The sequence below is a fragment of the Larimichthys crocea genome, chromosome XVI, assembly GCF_000972845.2.
Source record: "Larimichthys crocea isolate SSNF chromosome XVI, L_crocea_2.0, whole genome shotgun sequence".
Lineage (NCBI taxonomy): Eukaryota > Metazoa > Chordata > Actinopteri > Sciaenidae > Larimichthys > Larimichthys crocea.
In genome coordinates this window covers 15,482,189-15,498,087 of record NC_040026.1, presented here as the reverse complement: position 1 = coordinate 15,498,087, position 15,899 = coordinate 15,482,189, and the positions used below count along the sequence as shown (strand labels likewise).

Here is a 15,899-nt window from a genome sequence, read left to right as displayed (position 1 = left end):
TCAACTGCTCTCCTGGTCTGTGTTAAAGGGGAAAATCACTGTAGCGTCGAAAATCTGTTTCCGCTGGAAGTTTGAGGAGAGCGCTCGTGTCCTAGCATGATAGTTCCAGTCTGCTTATCCCGCTCCCACCCTGCTACTAGTGTGTGAGCCAAGTGTGTATGTATACGTGCGCTCACGTGTCACGTGCGTCCAAGTGTTTGGCGGAGGTGCGATGGAGATAAACCTTGGACTCCTGTAAAAAAAAAACAAGGTATTATACACTCCACACAATGTTAGACGCCTTTAGATAAGAGAGATTTGCTTTTGGAAGACCACAGAGCGCAGACACACACATGCACAGTGGCGCCATAAGCCGCATCAGGCTGAGGATAGCTTCGTGCTTTGTGTTCCACGGCACCAAAAATATTTCAGTGCAGACATGGCTGTCACTTTGTGTTAAGGCTGGCTAGCATATGACAAAGCAACCTGTTAACAACCATGATGTTTCTAATTTTTACAGATATTTACCAGTGAAAGCTTTATGTGAATGATAGCTGTGTAGTAGAGCGGCCTGTCTAAAATACTACCATCAGACATGGAAAGCTATTCACCACCATTTATGGATCTTCTACAGATGTTTAGTTGAAACATCTGCCCATGCTCTAAACTCTGAAGTTTTGCATTGAGAAAATGGGTGGATAAGTCCTACACGTTGGTCCAAAGTGATATTTCTTGAGAACAATGGGATTGATTGGGATTTATCTCAATCCATCCATTGACTTTGGTGATCCTGTGAGTTTTCACCAACGGGACTCCCACTCGTCTAACACTTCGGTTAGGTTTCTTTATTTGTCTCCACCAGGGAGAAATTTGTCTTAGAGATAGGGAAGGTTACAGCACCATAAAACACATATCAACATACCACAAACAGTACCGACGTAGCAACCCACGATATACACATACCAGCATGACATGAAATTAAAAGATAGATATTCACAATACATATACCAGTAATATTTATCCTGCCATAAATATAGCTTAATCATACATCCCCTAAAAATTATCACACTCACAGCCACCAATCCATTTCCACACCAACACACATACACTAACTTTATAACCTTTTTAAAAAAGTTAAGAATCCATCCAAAAAACAACCACATTCATTTCTGGTCATTAATTAGCTTAGTAGATAAGGGAATAAAATAACTTCAAGTTCCTGGGATGATATTGTGAGCACCCATGTCGTTTGCAGGTGATGTGGCCCTTGGTCATCAGAGGATAAATATTCTTGATTCTGATGACCTCCTGCCGTGTCCCGTAGCACCACACTCAGGTCAACTTTTTACACAGGATACCATAAAATATAGAGGAAAGATTGCCGTGATTCAGGCGTCAGTTCAACCTTTTATCTTGTGCCACATATTCGATTTTGTATGTGATATTTCTCAAAGTGTAATGGGTTGTATGAGCAATTTATTGGTCCTTAAATGTGTTTTTGGTGAGAATGTCACCTTTACTGTTGCATTACTGTTTAGCCAAGAAATTAGGAAAATTCACATGCAAATACTGGCACACTTTCATGATGGCATAAACTGTTTTGATGGGATGTAGTTAAACCTTCTGTGGACTGCCATCGTAGCTATAGAGCTTTAGTCTTATTCTGGATGTGTCTCGAGTATTTTTTCCACACAAACACACACTCCTACAGCAACCTAGTGTGTTGATCAGTGTCATTTTATAACATAATTACAAAAATGATGATTTATCACTAGGGCTCCATGTTTAATTGATATACTATCTCCAAGCGGGAGCTTCCACATATTTTTTTTTTACATTGGGATTAATAAAAGAAATTCAAAATGAGTCCAGCCGCTATGAGGGATTTCCTAAATTGCTTGAAGAGAGTCATTGCGTAATTAATGAATTAATCAATGCCTGAGTCGTTAAAAATGAAACTTTTAAATTCTCGAGGAGTCTCCGTTTGTTAAATTTCTAATTACTACGAAATGTATTCGGCACCCTCTTTATTACAGAGTGTCGACGTGGTCTCTGCGATTCCATTACTACTGACAGTGAAATGGGAACAGCTACTGAAAACTCAAAGACACGGTTGTGTGCTGGTCTTCATCGAATCGCTTCATGCTGCTCAATTTTATGTTTCTAACACCAATGTAAAGCAGTGATTGCATTCATGTTCAATACCTTTTGGGTGTCGTTTATAAAGAAGTCCCTACGGTTGATGCTGTTCATTATGCATTCTGCTGTTTTATCATCCGGCATTGAGCAGTATTGACAGTTGGCAAAGCTTTATGATTGTTAGTGTGTGTGATTTTGATGAGTAATGAAGTTAAAATTTACTTTTGTTCCAGTTGATTGGCCCAACGCCGTAACATTATGTGCGAAGCCGAGAGATTGCATTGATTGTAAACAGAAATCCATTTCTGGGTGGCCTTTTAGAGCAACGCTGCACCTTGTTATTATGAAGGTTGTTATTTGAAGGGAACTGCATTCTGGTTGATTGGCGATAGTTTAACTCATTGCATTCCTCTTTTGTTTTTCTTTATTTTCTTTTAATGTGACATTGCAATCAAAAGTTAATGACAGTGTGTGTAGTGTAGGACACGGGGGCATGGAGGGGAGTTTTATTTTTCAGTGTTTTGTCTTTTCTCTTCCTTTATCGCAAAGGTGTTATCAATTCTTCAAAGTGGACAGAAAACTGTTATGTGATTGCTTTCCTCTCCATAAATCTATAAAATACTCACTTAATCCCCTAAGCGATACTTCCCATCTTCTAAATTGAACCAACCTAACTCCAGTATTTGTCCCCAGGCTTTAAATATGACCCACACACACACCAAACCACAAATGCCACTAAGATTGGAATCTGAAGGTTTAATAAAAAATATGATAATTTTGTGGCAGACTGCCTCCAAGAGAATACTTTTCTGGCTTATCGCTGCTGTCCTCCATGTCCAATTGCCAACCAGTATCTCTCCCCCTCTCCATATGGAAATTCACTTTTTGATGTTACCGTCAACATCAGCCCGAACTCTTCCGGTTGTGTTTGGTTGCACGTTGTGTAGAATTTTAATTGTAGCTGTTACTATGACAGAGTTAACAAGAAAGTTTTCTTCGGCCTCTGCTGCTATTTTAGGTTCAAATTGGGCATAAAGTGTGTAATATTTATATCTACCAATGTTTCAAAAATATATTTATGCTTTCAAAGTTGCAAGGTTTGACATTTACAAGAGTGCAGCAACCACTAAAACTCACTGGGGCAGTAAGAGGTGAAGTGCTATACCTCCTGAGAACCAGTAATTAGTATTTGTCCTCGGAAGCCTTTATACATGCTGTCTATTTGAGTCCTAATCTATAATGAAAAGCACTTCCAGGGCTTTCTAGTGATGTAACACACATGGGGGTGTGGCCAACAGAGCACAATAACTGTTGTTTAAGAATGGCAGGGAGATACATGATCAAATCTTTGAGTTATATTGTTTCTGTTCTTCCTAAGGGTGTTGTTTTTTTATTTAAGACTCTTAATTATATTATATTGAGATTTTAAAAGTGTGTCTTCCGTTTAACCCCATTTAAAATACACAGTTTAACCCATGTCCTTTGTGGTGGACAGTGAGACTTTCCCATTTTCAACCTTTTGCCTGTTTACTTCAGGAAGCAGAGCACTGAGTGAGCGAGGCAGGGAAAGATTCTGATCTGTGTGACCACGCCAACAGTCTATATTCAGTGTCGAGATGCACAAAGAAATGGACTGTCCGCACCATCCTGCATTTCTCTGATCTGCTTGCCAAAAACTGCTGGATCTAGTACAGAGAGACCTGCAGAGAAGAGGGTGAAGTAGTTTTTCTGTAAGACTGACCCAGTGTCTACTATAGGGAAATATAGAGGAATAACGCTTTTGAGAAAAACAAATGTGTGGTATGTTTCTCAAATAAAAAAAATAAACATTCCATTGTGATATCAGGAGGAATAAAGATAAGTTTGGCTAGTTAAATTTAATTTTTCATGCTGACGCTGAAATATAATTAGCTGATGTGTCGGGTCATTTGGTCCTTTGGTAACACGGGTCTGTTTGACTTTTATTTTGACAGTTGTGCTGTTGTCCCGTTTCTAATAAATTCATGCCGTGCATCGTTTCACTTTAATCCTCTGTGTTGTGAGGAAGCCATTAACAAGCTGCGTGCGTCTTCATCAAAAGTGTGTCGAGAACATATGCTGCACCGCCGTGTGCGATTCATCATCCGCCCCGTGTGTTGAGCAGCGTTGTCAATGTGTGTATTTGGCGATGTCCCTGCAGATTGCCGCGAGATCCTTCTGCCGCTGATGACGGACCAGCTGAAGTTCCACCTGGAGAAGCGGGAAGAGCCGAAGGCTTGCTGCCAGCTGCTAAGTGACATCCTGGAGGTGCTCTACAGGAAGGATGTGGTGAGCAACACAACTCTGAAGCGTTCTGTACTTTTATTCCCCTCTAGGGCAAAACAGCAGCAGAACAAGCAGATCCAGGACTGGCTCCAAAATGAAGAAGCACATTTTTAATGCGGTTATTTTACTGAATAGCTACTAATCAGGGTGCTGTTCTTAATTTATTTTATTGCCCTTCCGTGCCCTGAAAGGAGCACATTTTACAGCACTGCTAATTTACTAACCTGTAGAGCTGGCTGTGCTCGGTAATTCATTGCTCGGGGTGGCTAGAGGCCATCTTCAACACCAGGAACGTGCTCCAAGAACATGATGAGCTCTGCTTCACCCCTTGATATTTTAGAGCCAGAGTACCTTATAGCATTGTGGTCTACTTCATGATCGAGCAGTCGTTGAAGCCAATCACAGAGTCATTGTCATTGCCAGTCATGTAGCCAGTCAAAACTTTTTTTTTTTTTATATATATTAAGATTAATCTTTTCATTCTTTTTCCAGTTAATCAATTCATCATTCAGTTTATAAAGTGGCAGACAATAGGCACAACGTTACACAATCCCAGCTCCCAAGGTGACCTCTTCAAATTGGTTGTTTTGTCTGACCAAGAGTCCAAAATATTCATTTTAAAATTACACAGGTCACAAAAGGAAAAGGTAGACTTTTTATTTTCTTCTTAATAAATGACATAAAACAATGAATTATCAAGTTTGTGCAGCTCACCTAATGGATTCAGCAGCTTACTTAGTTGAATGATTCACTGCAGTCCTCATCTCTCACATTCAAACCACACACACACACACACACACACACACACACACACACACAGCTGCTTCACAAGTGTGTTTCATCCTCTTCCATGCCCAGACTCCCGATATCCTCCCTAAGGCCCTCTCAGACTCCCCTCGCCATTGATCACCACGGCCTGGCCTCCCACACTCCACTCTGCTAGGGATTATCCACCTCTCCCACTTGCTCTGCCTTTCACACTCCTTCTCGCTCTCCTTTATACCTGCGCTGCACACTTTCAAAGACACATTACATGCACAATAAGTATGTAAGGAGAGAGATAGGATGGAAAGAAAATTGTGGATAGTTCTGTCCTCTCGAGTTTCTAAGTTAAGCAATTTATACATTGTTTGAAATGATGAACTAATTGTATATTTCTCCATTAAGTATCAAGGCTTTTTCTTTACGAGCTGAATGTGTCACACTTGCTGCATTTGAAGGCGATATCTAAAAAACTCCCTCCTCAGTTTATTCTCCTTGGCACTCCTTTGTGATTGTGTGAATGTGCACAGACTCGCATGTGTGAATCACAGAAAGAGTCGTTTAAATTATTGAAAGTTTAGGTTGCAGAGCTTGGTCTGCTTAGAAGATTTCCCCCCACAGACAGGTATAGACAGACAAAAAGAGCTCTACACTCACTCACACTCACTAATAAGCAAGTCCATGGAAAATGTGCCCCATTTATGACACTGGTACAAATGCCCCATGGGTTTTTACCCCTCAAAAGCAAAGATTTCTCAATGCATAAATCATTTTGGCTGCATCAGTCATATTCGTCAGGTCTCTCGGCACGAAATGTCCTCAAAGTGTCTTCAGAGTTTGAACTTTCTGAAGTACGGCGTCAGCATTTTCATATGTGTTGATGAAGACAAACGGAAAAAATTGTTGTGTTATGTCAGAAAACGGTATAGAGGTACATTTTTACCCGCTTTTTCAAAAATCTGCAGACTGATTTGAATTCAGTTCAGTGCAAAGTTGAGCCATTGATTGGAAAAAAAAAAGACCAGTTCAGAAGTTAAAAGGAGGAATCCTCACTGAACCACTTTAAGAAGAGACACTACAGGTAAAAATGAAGTCTATAGATTTTAAAAAATCGAGCACTTGACACTGAAACAGAAACCTCCTCGTTATTTACATCTGCTCAGATTTCAGCTCTAAGCTTTCAATTTCGTTTACTAATCGCTGGTGATTTCCTGAGCTCATTTAACTGTTGCTCAGTGAGATATTTGTCTGTCTCTGCCCTTTCTGTTGTCAATCTGGTTTATATAACAACATGAATTATGGCTGTTGGCAGTATTTTCACATTTATAAAGTGATAAAAAGATATACCCAAAAACATTTTGACTTTAACATGTCAGCAAAAAGAAACAAGAGTTTTGAACCTGGCTTCATCCAATGTTCAGATTTCTGTTCTGGAAATTTCCATCCGTTCTCATCCACATATCTGGGATTGGATCAAGGTGGCAGGGCAAGAGCCATCCGGAGGTCCCTCTCCTCAGCTGTTTTCCAGCTTCCCCTTGGGTGCTTGCAGTGTTCCTAGGCCAAATGGGCTATAAAATCCCTCCAGCAGGTTCTTGGTCAGCCCCGGGGTGTCCTACCAGTTGGACGTGCCCAAAAAACCTCCAAAGCAAAGCAGCCAGGAGGCATTCTGATCAGCACCTCAGCTGGCTCCTTTTGATGCGAAGGAGCAATGACTCTACTGCGAGCTTCCTCTAGATATCCGAGCTCCTCACCCTATCACTATTTTGGCCGCTTGTATGTATGATCTCATTCTATTGGTCACTACCCAAAGCTTGACCATAGGGTAAGGGCTGGAAGGTAGATAGACTGGAAAATCTAGAATTTTGCCCCCGGCTCAGCTCCCTCTTTCCCACAACGGTCCGGTACAACATCCGCATTACTGCTGACACTGCACCAATCCATCTGTCTTTCTCACGCTCCATTTTACTGCCAACAAGTGAACAAGACGCCAATATACTTAAACTCCCTTGTTTGGGGCAGGAGCACACTTCCAACACAGAACTGAGCCTTTCACCGTTCTCTGGCAGAGGACCACGGCCTCAAACTCGGAGGCGCTGACTCGCCACTAAAACCAATGATGCAAACTGCCCCAGTGCATGCAGCTCACGTCTCTGTCCATGAATATCACGAATGGGGTCTGAGACAAGGAGCAACCTTGGCGTCAAACAGCCACTATATATATCACATTAGTGCATTTTTAATTAGATAATACCTCATTTGCATATTTAAACATACAATTTCAAGAATAATGCAATGTAATAATTGTAATGCAAAAATAATAGTTTTAATGGAAGTAATCAACTTAGTTTGCTGTAGTGTCTCCCCTAGCATGGTCAGAAAATTAGTTTTGTCACAGATTCTGGCCTTTATCCTACGGTGATGTATGTTTGTACTCGTCAATTCAACTTTCAAGATCTATTGTAAAGCAGATGAAACCATTAACTCTAAAATTAGAAGTAGCCTCAATAGGACCGAGAACAAAAACACTGTTTTGAAACACTCACATTCGTCTTTTTGTTTTCTGCCTTTTTAATGCTTTCAATGCAACCTCGTATGCAGTATGACTCATGGAAATGTCTTTTTGTGAGATGTTTAGAATCATTGTGGGAAATGTAGGAGACTAATAACTCGAGTGTGTGCCTGTATTTTCTGCAGGGCCCCACCCAGTGGCACGTTCAGATCATCATGGAGAAGCTGCTGAGGACCGTTAACAGGACAGTCATCTCCATGGGCCGTGACTCCCCTCACATCGTAAGTTTGACAGATTCTCTGCAACTATTAGCTGTACCCTTAAGAGTAGCTCTTATTCAATTTCCTTTTTTTTCCCCCCCTCTGCTCGTTACACCCATACAAACACACACACACACACACACACACACACTCCAATTTAAAGTCCTCTGTACCACAACCAGCTTAACTCCCACGGGCCCACTGCAACTCCAATCCCATTCCAAAACTATCATTAAAGGTAAAGTCTACCTTGGCAAAATGTTTTTTTGCACAACCTCATTCCGAGAGCGGCTTTGATCTGCTCATATCGTTCTCCAGCCAGCTGTTTGTGTGTGTGTGTGTGCGCTTTTTTTGTTTTGCTGTTTCATGATTTTTTCCGCGTGTGTCTGATCCCTCGCTTATTAAAACATTTCAGATGCTCCGTGCGATAATGTAACCCACTACCATTAGCGTCCACTGTTGTTACCATCCTTCACCCCAGTCTCAGCAAGAGCTCGGTAGCAATTAATGCACTTATCAGTCAGCATATAAATATGCTGTCTTCTTCGGTTTTTTTTCACGAGTCCGAAAAGTCCAATAAATGTCAACTTCTGTATTCTTTGACGAGTTTGATCCCATCCTGTCGACGCTTGTTTTCATTAGAGCTGCATGTGGCTCGTGATGTGACTTTGAAAGTCAGACTTGGGTAATAAACATATGCAGGTTTTTTTTTTTTTTTACGCACGCTTTTATGATTCAGATTCCTTTGAGGGCACTAATGGTACTTTTACAGCCCACTTAAAAAGAGGTAAGTGATGAGAGAGACATTTTCTCCGGACTTCAAGTATGTATAGGAAAATGGGGAGTCGTATGATACTGACTGATGATATTGATACCGGTACTGGTCGGCGGAGCCTCCTTTTTCCTCCCTGTCTCAGGTTATTTATCGTTTGTGTGCGAGTGTGCAGGCACAGCATCCTCGCCGTCTGTGCAGCAGCAGGAAACGGCATCACCTGTTTAAATGGAAGCTTATCTGCTTTTATTACCAGTCACTGAGCCACACCAGCAGAGAGTGATTTAATAAAGCCAACAGTAGCCAGAGTTATCACACACTAATCATCCAGTGTGTGTGTGTGTGTGTGTGTGTTATGTCATAGTGCTATAATACGTCCGCAGCACTCATCCTTTGTCCCCTGTGTCCCCTTTACTCCCTTCTTTCGCTCGCGTTCTTCCTTTCTCTCCGAGTTGCAGCAAAGTTGTGTTGTACTGCAGAGATTCTCGAGCTCCTCTCTCCCTCGACATGAAGGTATTTCACGATCGCACAAAAGGGGGGAGCGCTTTGTTGGGTGACGTATCTGCATCGTGCGCTGCACCACATAATGTAAAGCTAATGATGCTGTGAGTTGAGCTTAGGCCTCCCTTTCTGCCCTTTCTCTCCCAGCCAGCTGCCTCGACGGGGAGGGGTGTAGGACTCCCACTTACTCTCCCTCTCGAGCTTGCCAGTCTATTTATTTCCATGCCAGGGCATACAGACACTGCATCGTCCCCCACCTTGGCTCATGGTCAGAGAGTTTGGAAAGTTGGATTTGGAAAAGATGTCAGAACTTGTACCCAGCTGCCTCTGCGACTCTCTCTCTCTCTCTCTCTCTCCACTCCTGCCATGTCGCCCCTCCGTTATTTGTCACTGCAGTGGGGGTTCTTTTGATTATTCCGTGTATTTCAGATCCGGATCTTACCTTCCACTTTGTCTAAAAGGCTATTAGCACTGACGAAGGCAGCACATGCGGGCCTCTTGCCTGTCTGTTGTATTATACTAGGTGCATCCATTTCAGCGCACCCCCTCCTCTCTGTGGCGTGAGTGAAACGGCATTCAGTGTTTCCAGCAGTGGCTGCTGAATGGCGTGAATGAAGCCAGCGTCCATTCTGGTTAATGAAACTACTCTACCGTGACCTCACGTGGCCCTCATTGACAATATATACTACTTCATATACATGTGCTGCAGCTGCCCCTCCCTTCACGCTCTTTATAACAGTTTGCTTTTATTGCCCCCTCTGACCTCTGTCTTTTGTCAGCCGCTGCCTCTATAGGTAACCAGCCACTTTACTCGACCGCCCTGACATTTCTAAGTGCCTGCATAATATTTAGCATCAGCGTGCAGAGCGTCTTTTCAGAGGTCACATCAAAGCTTTGTCTTTCTGAACACACCATGGATCCTTTTTTTTACTCACACACGTATACAGAAGTTGAGACGAACACTGCATTCAAAAGCAGGAACCCCCTCCAAATCGCTATTTTATGATCAATAAGATTGGTGGGAATTTTTTTTAACAGCTATGGCACCCCAGAAGTGTCGTCGCTTTCTAATCAGAGGACTGCTGTTGCTGCCGCAGGGTACTGCTGCCTGCTCTGCAGGCAGATTGCGAGCGCCGCTGCTCACACAACGCCGAAGCCAACCACCGACCTTGTTCTTCTGAGTGGCAGCCTCTTACATTTAGATTTATGCATTAACGTTCTATTCTGTCTCCCGCCTCTCTCTCTCCCTCTCTCTCTCCTCTCCTGCCTGCCGGTGGACACAGAATGTTGATGAGAGCGATCACAGCGACGGCTCGGGGGCGTCCGTTTTGTTGTGTGTTGTCACCGCAGTGCTACGCCTGTTAGCAACTTAGACACAGCATCGCCACACATTTGCCTCGTCGGACATCTTAGCAGGGCTGTATCTTTTGATATTCAGGTCCACCCTCATGCAGGTTGAGATGAGTCCTTGTGAATACATTTACATTATGATAGTAGCAGAAACATTTTTGGCTGCCCCTGCTGAAATTACAAAGTTCTACCTTTTTTTTATGCCCTTGAATCACATTTCCTCGAGCTCAAGCTTCGGGATGATACACGTGGAAAGCAACACACACTTGTCGTCTGCAACCAAACCTTTTTTTTTTTTTTTTCTTCTAATTCTGTCATGTTAGCCAGCCTGACCTTTGCATATTTTGTCACACATTGTCGGCAAACACCTAAATGTCAAAATTAATAACACAGCGTACCAAACAGATCTGAGATAGAATTGGAAATCTTGATAGGCATTTGGCTTTTCCTTAATGTTGTCCTCAGCTATTGAACTTTTCATAGCAATAGTTTTTGAACACCAACCAACAACAGGTTGAGGGTGACGGCTGGTTGCAGCGTTTCGTGGTTCGTCCTGACGATTTTCCTGCAGTATGCAGAAGTAACTGAGTGGAAAGCTGCAGAGGAAGGAGTCTATGTTATTGATTGACAGTATGGGGCTGACCGGCTATAGGGGCTGGAGCTTGTTCTGTGCTGCATGCACTCACTTTGCAAACAAAGCCGTCTCAATGACGTCTATTCAAATCTCCTGTGTGTTTGTCTCTCTGTATCACTCACTGTTCATCTCAGTGTCTTTGCATCGGCTTCTATCTAAATATTTCTCTCAACATCCCCTTGCTTCTTTCTTTCTGTCCTTTTCTCCCTCTCTCTCTCTCTTTCTCTCTCTCCTGCTGGCCAGAATGCTGCAGAACTCTTACAGAAAAGAAGCATAGTGAGATATGGCACTGCATCATAATGCCTCAAACATGCACTTATCACTCACTCGCTGCACCTCCTCCGTCTCCTCTCCTCTCCTGTGCCGGATCTTTGACTGAGCGTCCTCTTGGGTTTATTGACCCCGCCACAACTCATGTCAGATGTGTGCTCGCTGTCAACACTGTGTGAGGACTGCTGGGACTCACACGGTGATACTCGCCACCCTCAAACCACAGGAGGACAGCGGTTCAAGGGCATGTGAAGATGTGGAGGTGCACTGGTCGTGTTGTTTGTACCGTCAGTACTGTGCTGTAGACCCAAGGGAAGGCCTGTGGAGATGCGCCCTGCTATGGGTGAGAGCAGGGAGGGGGAGCAGTGCTACCCTTGAGAAACACTCCTTCCTGCAGCTTCATGCATCCATGTGAGGGTGACTCTGCATCTCTAGGGCATTTACTCAGAGATTTGTCCCCAGTTTACCTGGATTCACCTCAATGCTGGTCTACACCAAGATTAAGCAGGTGCACCAACAGATGAGCGTGCCCGAAAGAACATAGGCGGCATTAAAGTAACGATGACTGGGGCGAGAAGTGTGCTGTGAGTGCAATTTTTGGATCAGAAGCAGGTTCTAAGGCAGTTTTACTTCATGCACCAGAAGACCTTCACTGCTTATCCCTCCTGTTATATTCTGTTCTCAATTTGAGCATCAAAGAGATGCAGGGCTAATTCTCTGAGGATCTTCCAACCTTATCTGTAGCTTTTCATCACAAAATATTGGAGAGTTGATTGTTTTGCTGTCAGGGTTTTTCAAATTACCAGATTGGTTCACCCAAATTACAAAAAAAAAAACAACAACAAAAAAAGAAACATATTTCCTCACTTACCACATAGAAGCAGCCATGCAAAGAGTTGTCGCGCTGACACCTCAGTGTAATTGAGGTGAATGACATTTCGTTTGTGGTGCTCGCGACATTACACTTACATTTCAAATTATGTTTTTTAAAATGTTCAAAAGCAATATATCTTCTCCAGAGTGACAGTGAATAATATCACCCCGGATAACAAGGGCAAATATAATCTACATTGCTGCTAACGGCTGGATAGTGTTAGTCAGAAAATATGTTTTTTGTCCTTTGGGTGAGCCAGCTCTTTAACTGCTATGAAAGTAACATCCTTACAATGCTACTCACTATGCAAATGATACCCAGTCTTCTTCAGACTTTGAAAGCTCTGTAGATGTCTGTGTTTTATTTTTCATATTTTGCATATTAAATATCTTTATTCTTTTTTTTCTTCTCCTTTTTTGAAAAAACAGTATAAAATACACAGTATTGCACATAATAAATCAATTGCACTTCTTTAAGGTACAGATAAACATCTAGTTCTCTCTCTTGCTACAGCATAACTACTGAAAGAAACCAAGGAGTACAAGAGTGGAGGTGTGAATCACATGTAGCCAACAGAAAGCAGCACGTTGGAGCTTGTGAAAGTCAAGCCAGCGATATATTTTCATAGTTTTCTAGATATTGTTGTGACAGTCGTAAGGATGTTTCTTTTATGCCCTTGAAACCACTTTGGCGCATATCCTGTCTTTTGGGGCAGTGATTTTGGCTTGGAGAGTGACTTCAGTTTTATGCTCCTGCAGGCATTGCAAAGTAATGTTGTTTTTCTTTTTAGATATTGGCTGCTTTCCCACTCATTAAAATGGTATTAGCCCTATTCAATGCTATACAACATATATTTATATATAGTAAATGCAAATATTATTTTGGCTGTACATAGTCTTTGCACCCTGTATGGCGTCACTACATGAGTTTTCACTTTACAGTCGAATAGATGGGGAAGCAATGAGCAGGAGCTAGTAATTTAAGAAAAGTGGGGAAAAAGGGGGGAGAAAAAAGTTTGTTCTTCTTTTTTAAAAATTGTTTTATTTACTTTTTTTTAAAGCTAGAAAATATCCTGCAAAATCCAAAGGGTTGTAAAAAGCATGCAAGGCTACACGCCTGCCACCCTGCACTGTAGAAGCCCTGGTTGTGATCAGAAGTGGCACATTCAGTCTTTCTGGCTTGGTTTCAGTAGCTACCGTAGTAGATGATGCAGGATACTGCAGCAATACAATCTCAGCTATCTTCTGTTACCTTTCACAATGTGCTAAGAACCAACTATTATTCATCTTACTTGGTTTCGTGACTGAAACAATAAAGGATCGTTAAACTTTTTTCTTTTTTTCTGCGTGTTGAGCCAGAACACTCTATAGTTTCATACTGATGAAATTTGACTGTATGGATTCCCTCTTTTCTTTACGGCGTATGGTTTCAATCGCCATATGCATTGTGAGGTTAGTAAGAACTAAGTATGATGTATGAAAAGGAATTAAGAATCCGAAATGATTTACCTCCTATGCGCTGTAGTTTTTAAAATGCACAGCCCCCTTCACAGCAGCTCAAATAAATATATTCCACTAAACCTTAAAGTGAATGTATATAGATATATATTTATATAGAAAAAAGTACATTGACGTCTAACTTTGCAAACGTTATTAAGAAAATAAGTGTTATTTATTCATTCTTTACTTCAAAGTCAGTTGATTCAAGGAGACATTTTTAGCGATGGGTAGAAAGTGGATCATAGAATTCCAATAAACATCTCTGACTTCTTTGTCCTTTAGGTCTCTTCTTTAGATATTATGAACGTCTTCAATCTGGCATGGTTAGTAGGTGATCTACATGTGTGAGTTAATACTCAAAATAGTTCTTTTTAATTATTCTGGAGAAAATGTATCCTGAACAGTGTTAATTGTGCTTTGCAGTACGGTGATATGCTGTTGATGTAGACCTCAGAGCATCGTGGTTGATTTTCGCCAACCTCTCCTGGAGGCTGGGAAGAAAGACAAAAGTCCCAACTGGTGAATAAGAAATGTGACAGTCACTGAACCATTATCATAGAATAGGACTCCGTAGACTGTCAGCTAGAAAAATATATGCAAATAGACAGAGGGAAATCAAATTCGTCTTCTCACCTTGCTGATCTCCAAATATGTTCCTCTGGTGTAATTTCACACCATGTTCAAAGAAATTAGTTAAAAATAACTCTGAATCCATTTTTGGTAAGCATGACATTTTGAATTTTCCATGGAATCCACGCAGAAGGGGTTCAGTATCCAGTGGTGGAGCTCTCCATCAATACTGGTACCCAGGTCTACAAAAAGCCAAGTGATAAAACGGATGATGGATAAACCAAACGAATATCGGCGACCCGATGGACGCTTAAATCCTGTGCATCGGCACTCGGGGAGGAGAGACGTCCTGTGTTTTCACAGGAACCAAAGTTTCCAGCGAGCGTGCTTCTTGGAGTCAGCTTTGGACTTGCGTTTAGGGGTGGAGGTGAAGGCCTCCTGGGGGTAAGGCAGGGCGGCGAAGTGGCTGTCCTCCGTAGGGCAAAGCCTCTTCATCAGCGGCTGCAGTTTGTCCTCCTGCTGCTTGAAGTCCAGCTCCACACTGCAGCAAAGGAACAAGAAACAGCTTAAACAGCAGATAATGGCTACACACAGCTATTAACACCAACTCATGTAGTTGCTATCACAATAAACCACATAATCTATAGTACAATTTATTGTATTTTAGTAAAAAGCCTCCTTGTTATCTGACTTTCCTCTTGCTTTCTGTGCTCATTTGCTGCTTGCTTTTGCTGTTAATGCAACCCAAACACTATCATCACACGTCACATTAAAGCCCACCAAGCAATGATAATCATCTGCCATTTCCAGGAGGACTTTTATTGTGAAACATGAGCAGACTCAGTGAGTAACAGCAGTATTTTATTTTTTTATATTCACAGAAATAGAATAGATCATATTATTATACTGATTGAATTAATGGCTGTGGACATGTGAATTACAATAAGTGGTGCCAGTTATTTAATTTGATTTTATTTTGAGCTAGGCTTTACTTCATTGAACAGGCTTCGACCATGGCTTTTATTTGACACTTTTACAGTGTCCTTCATTGACACTGAAAACACTCAGGTTTCCTTCCCCCTTCACGCTTCTTTTGGTCTTGACATGTTTTGACTGCCACACTTCCCTCTAACCATATTAAGTGTCTACGTCGTGGTCTGTTCTCACTTGACCCCTGCACAGGCATCTGTCACAGCACTGCTCAGCCTGGTTAAAGCGACCTACATTTCTTGCTTACTTCATCCTTATTCCCAGTAAAATCTCCCGCTTTAGACTGCTTTTATTGCATCCGGCTGCCCACTTCGGCTGCTTCTGCTGCTGCTTTTTTTTTTTTTTTTGTCATACAGTCTTGAAACCATGATTCATAAAGCGAGAGGGAAGCCCATTAGTATTTTTCCCAGCAACGAGTGCCGGGTCAATGGAGGGGGTGTTGATCCGAAGATCATTTGCTTCGCCAAAACCAAGATCAGAGCCTGA

At 42.0% G+C, this 15,899-nt stretch overlaps 2 protein-coding genes across 5 annotated transcripts in view; one reads left to right on the top strand and one right to left on the bottom strand.

The window, feature by feature from the left end:
- dock1 (dedicator of cytokinesis 1) overlaps positions 1-15,899 on the top strand; it is a 178,517-nt gene that overhangs the window by 67,195 nt on the left and 95,423 nt on the right. For both annotated transcript variants that reach the window (XM_027289642.1, XM_027289643.1), the window contains exons 26-27: positions 4,298-4,425; positions 7,879-7,974. In XM_027289642.1, the coding sequence (XP_027145443.1) occupies positions 4,298-4,425; positions 7,879-7,974 (224 nt within the window). The remainder of the gene's footprint in view (positions 1-4,297; positions 4,426-7,878; positions 7,975-15,899) is intronic.
- The window catches only part of insyn2a (inhibitory synaptic factor 2A), a 34,374-nt gene continuing 26,455 nt past the window's right edge, over positions 7,981-15,899 (bottom strand). For 2 of the 3 annotated variants that reach the window (XM_019278758.2, XM_019278759.2), the window contains one exon: positions 7,981-14,964. In XM_019278758.2, the coding sequence (XP_019134303.1) occupies positions 14,781-14,964 (184 nt within the window). In that variant the 3' untranslated portion in view covers positions 7,981-14,780. The remainder of the gene's footprint in view (positions 14,965-15,899) is intronic. The other variant, XR_002043123.2, reaches the window with a different exon arrangement.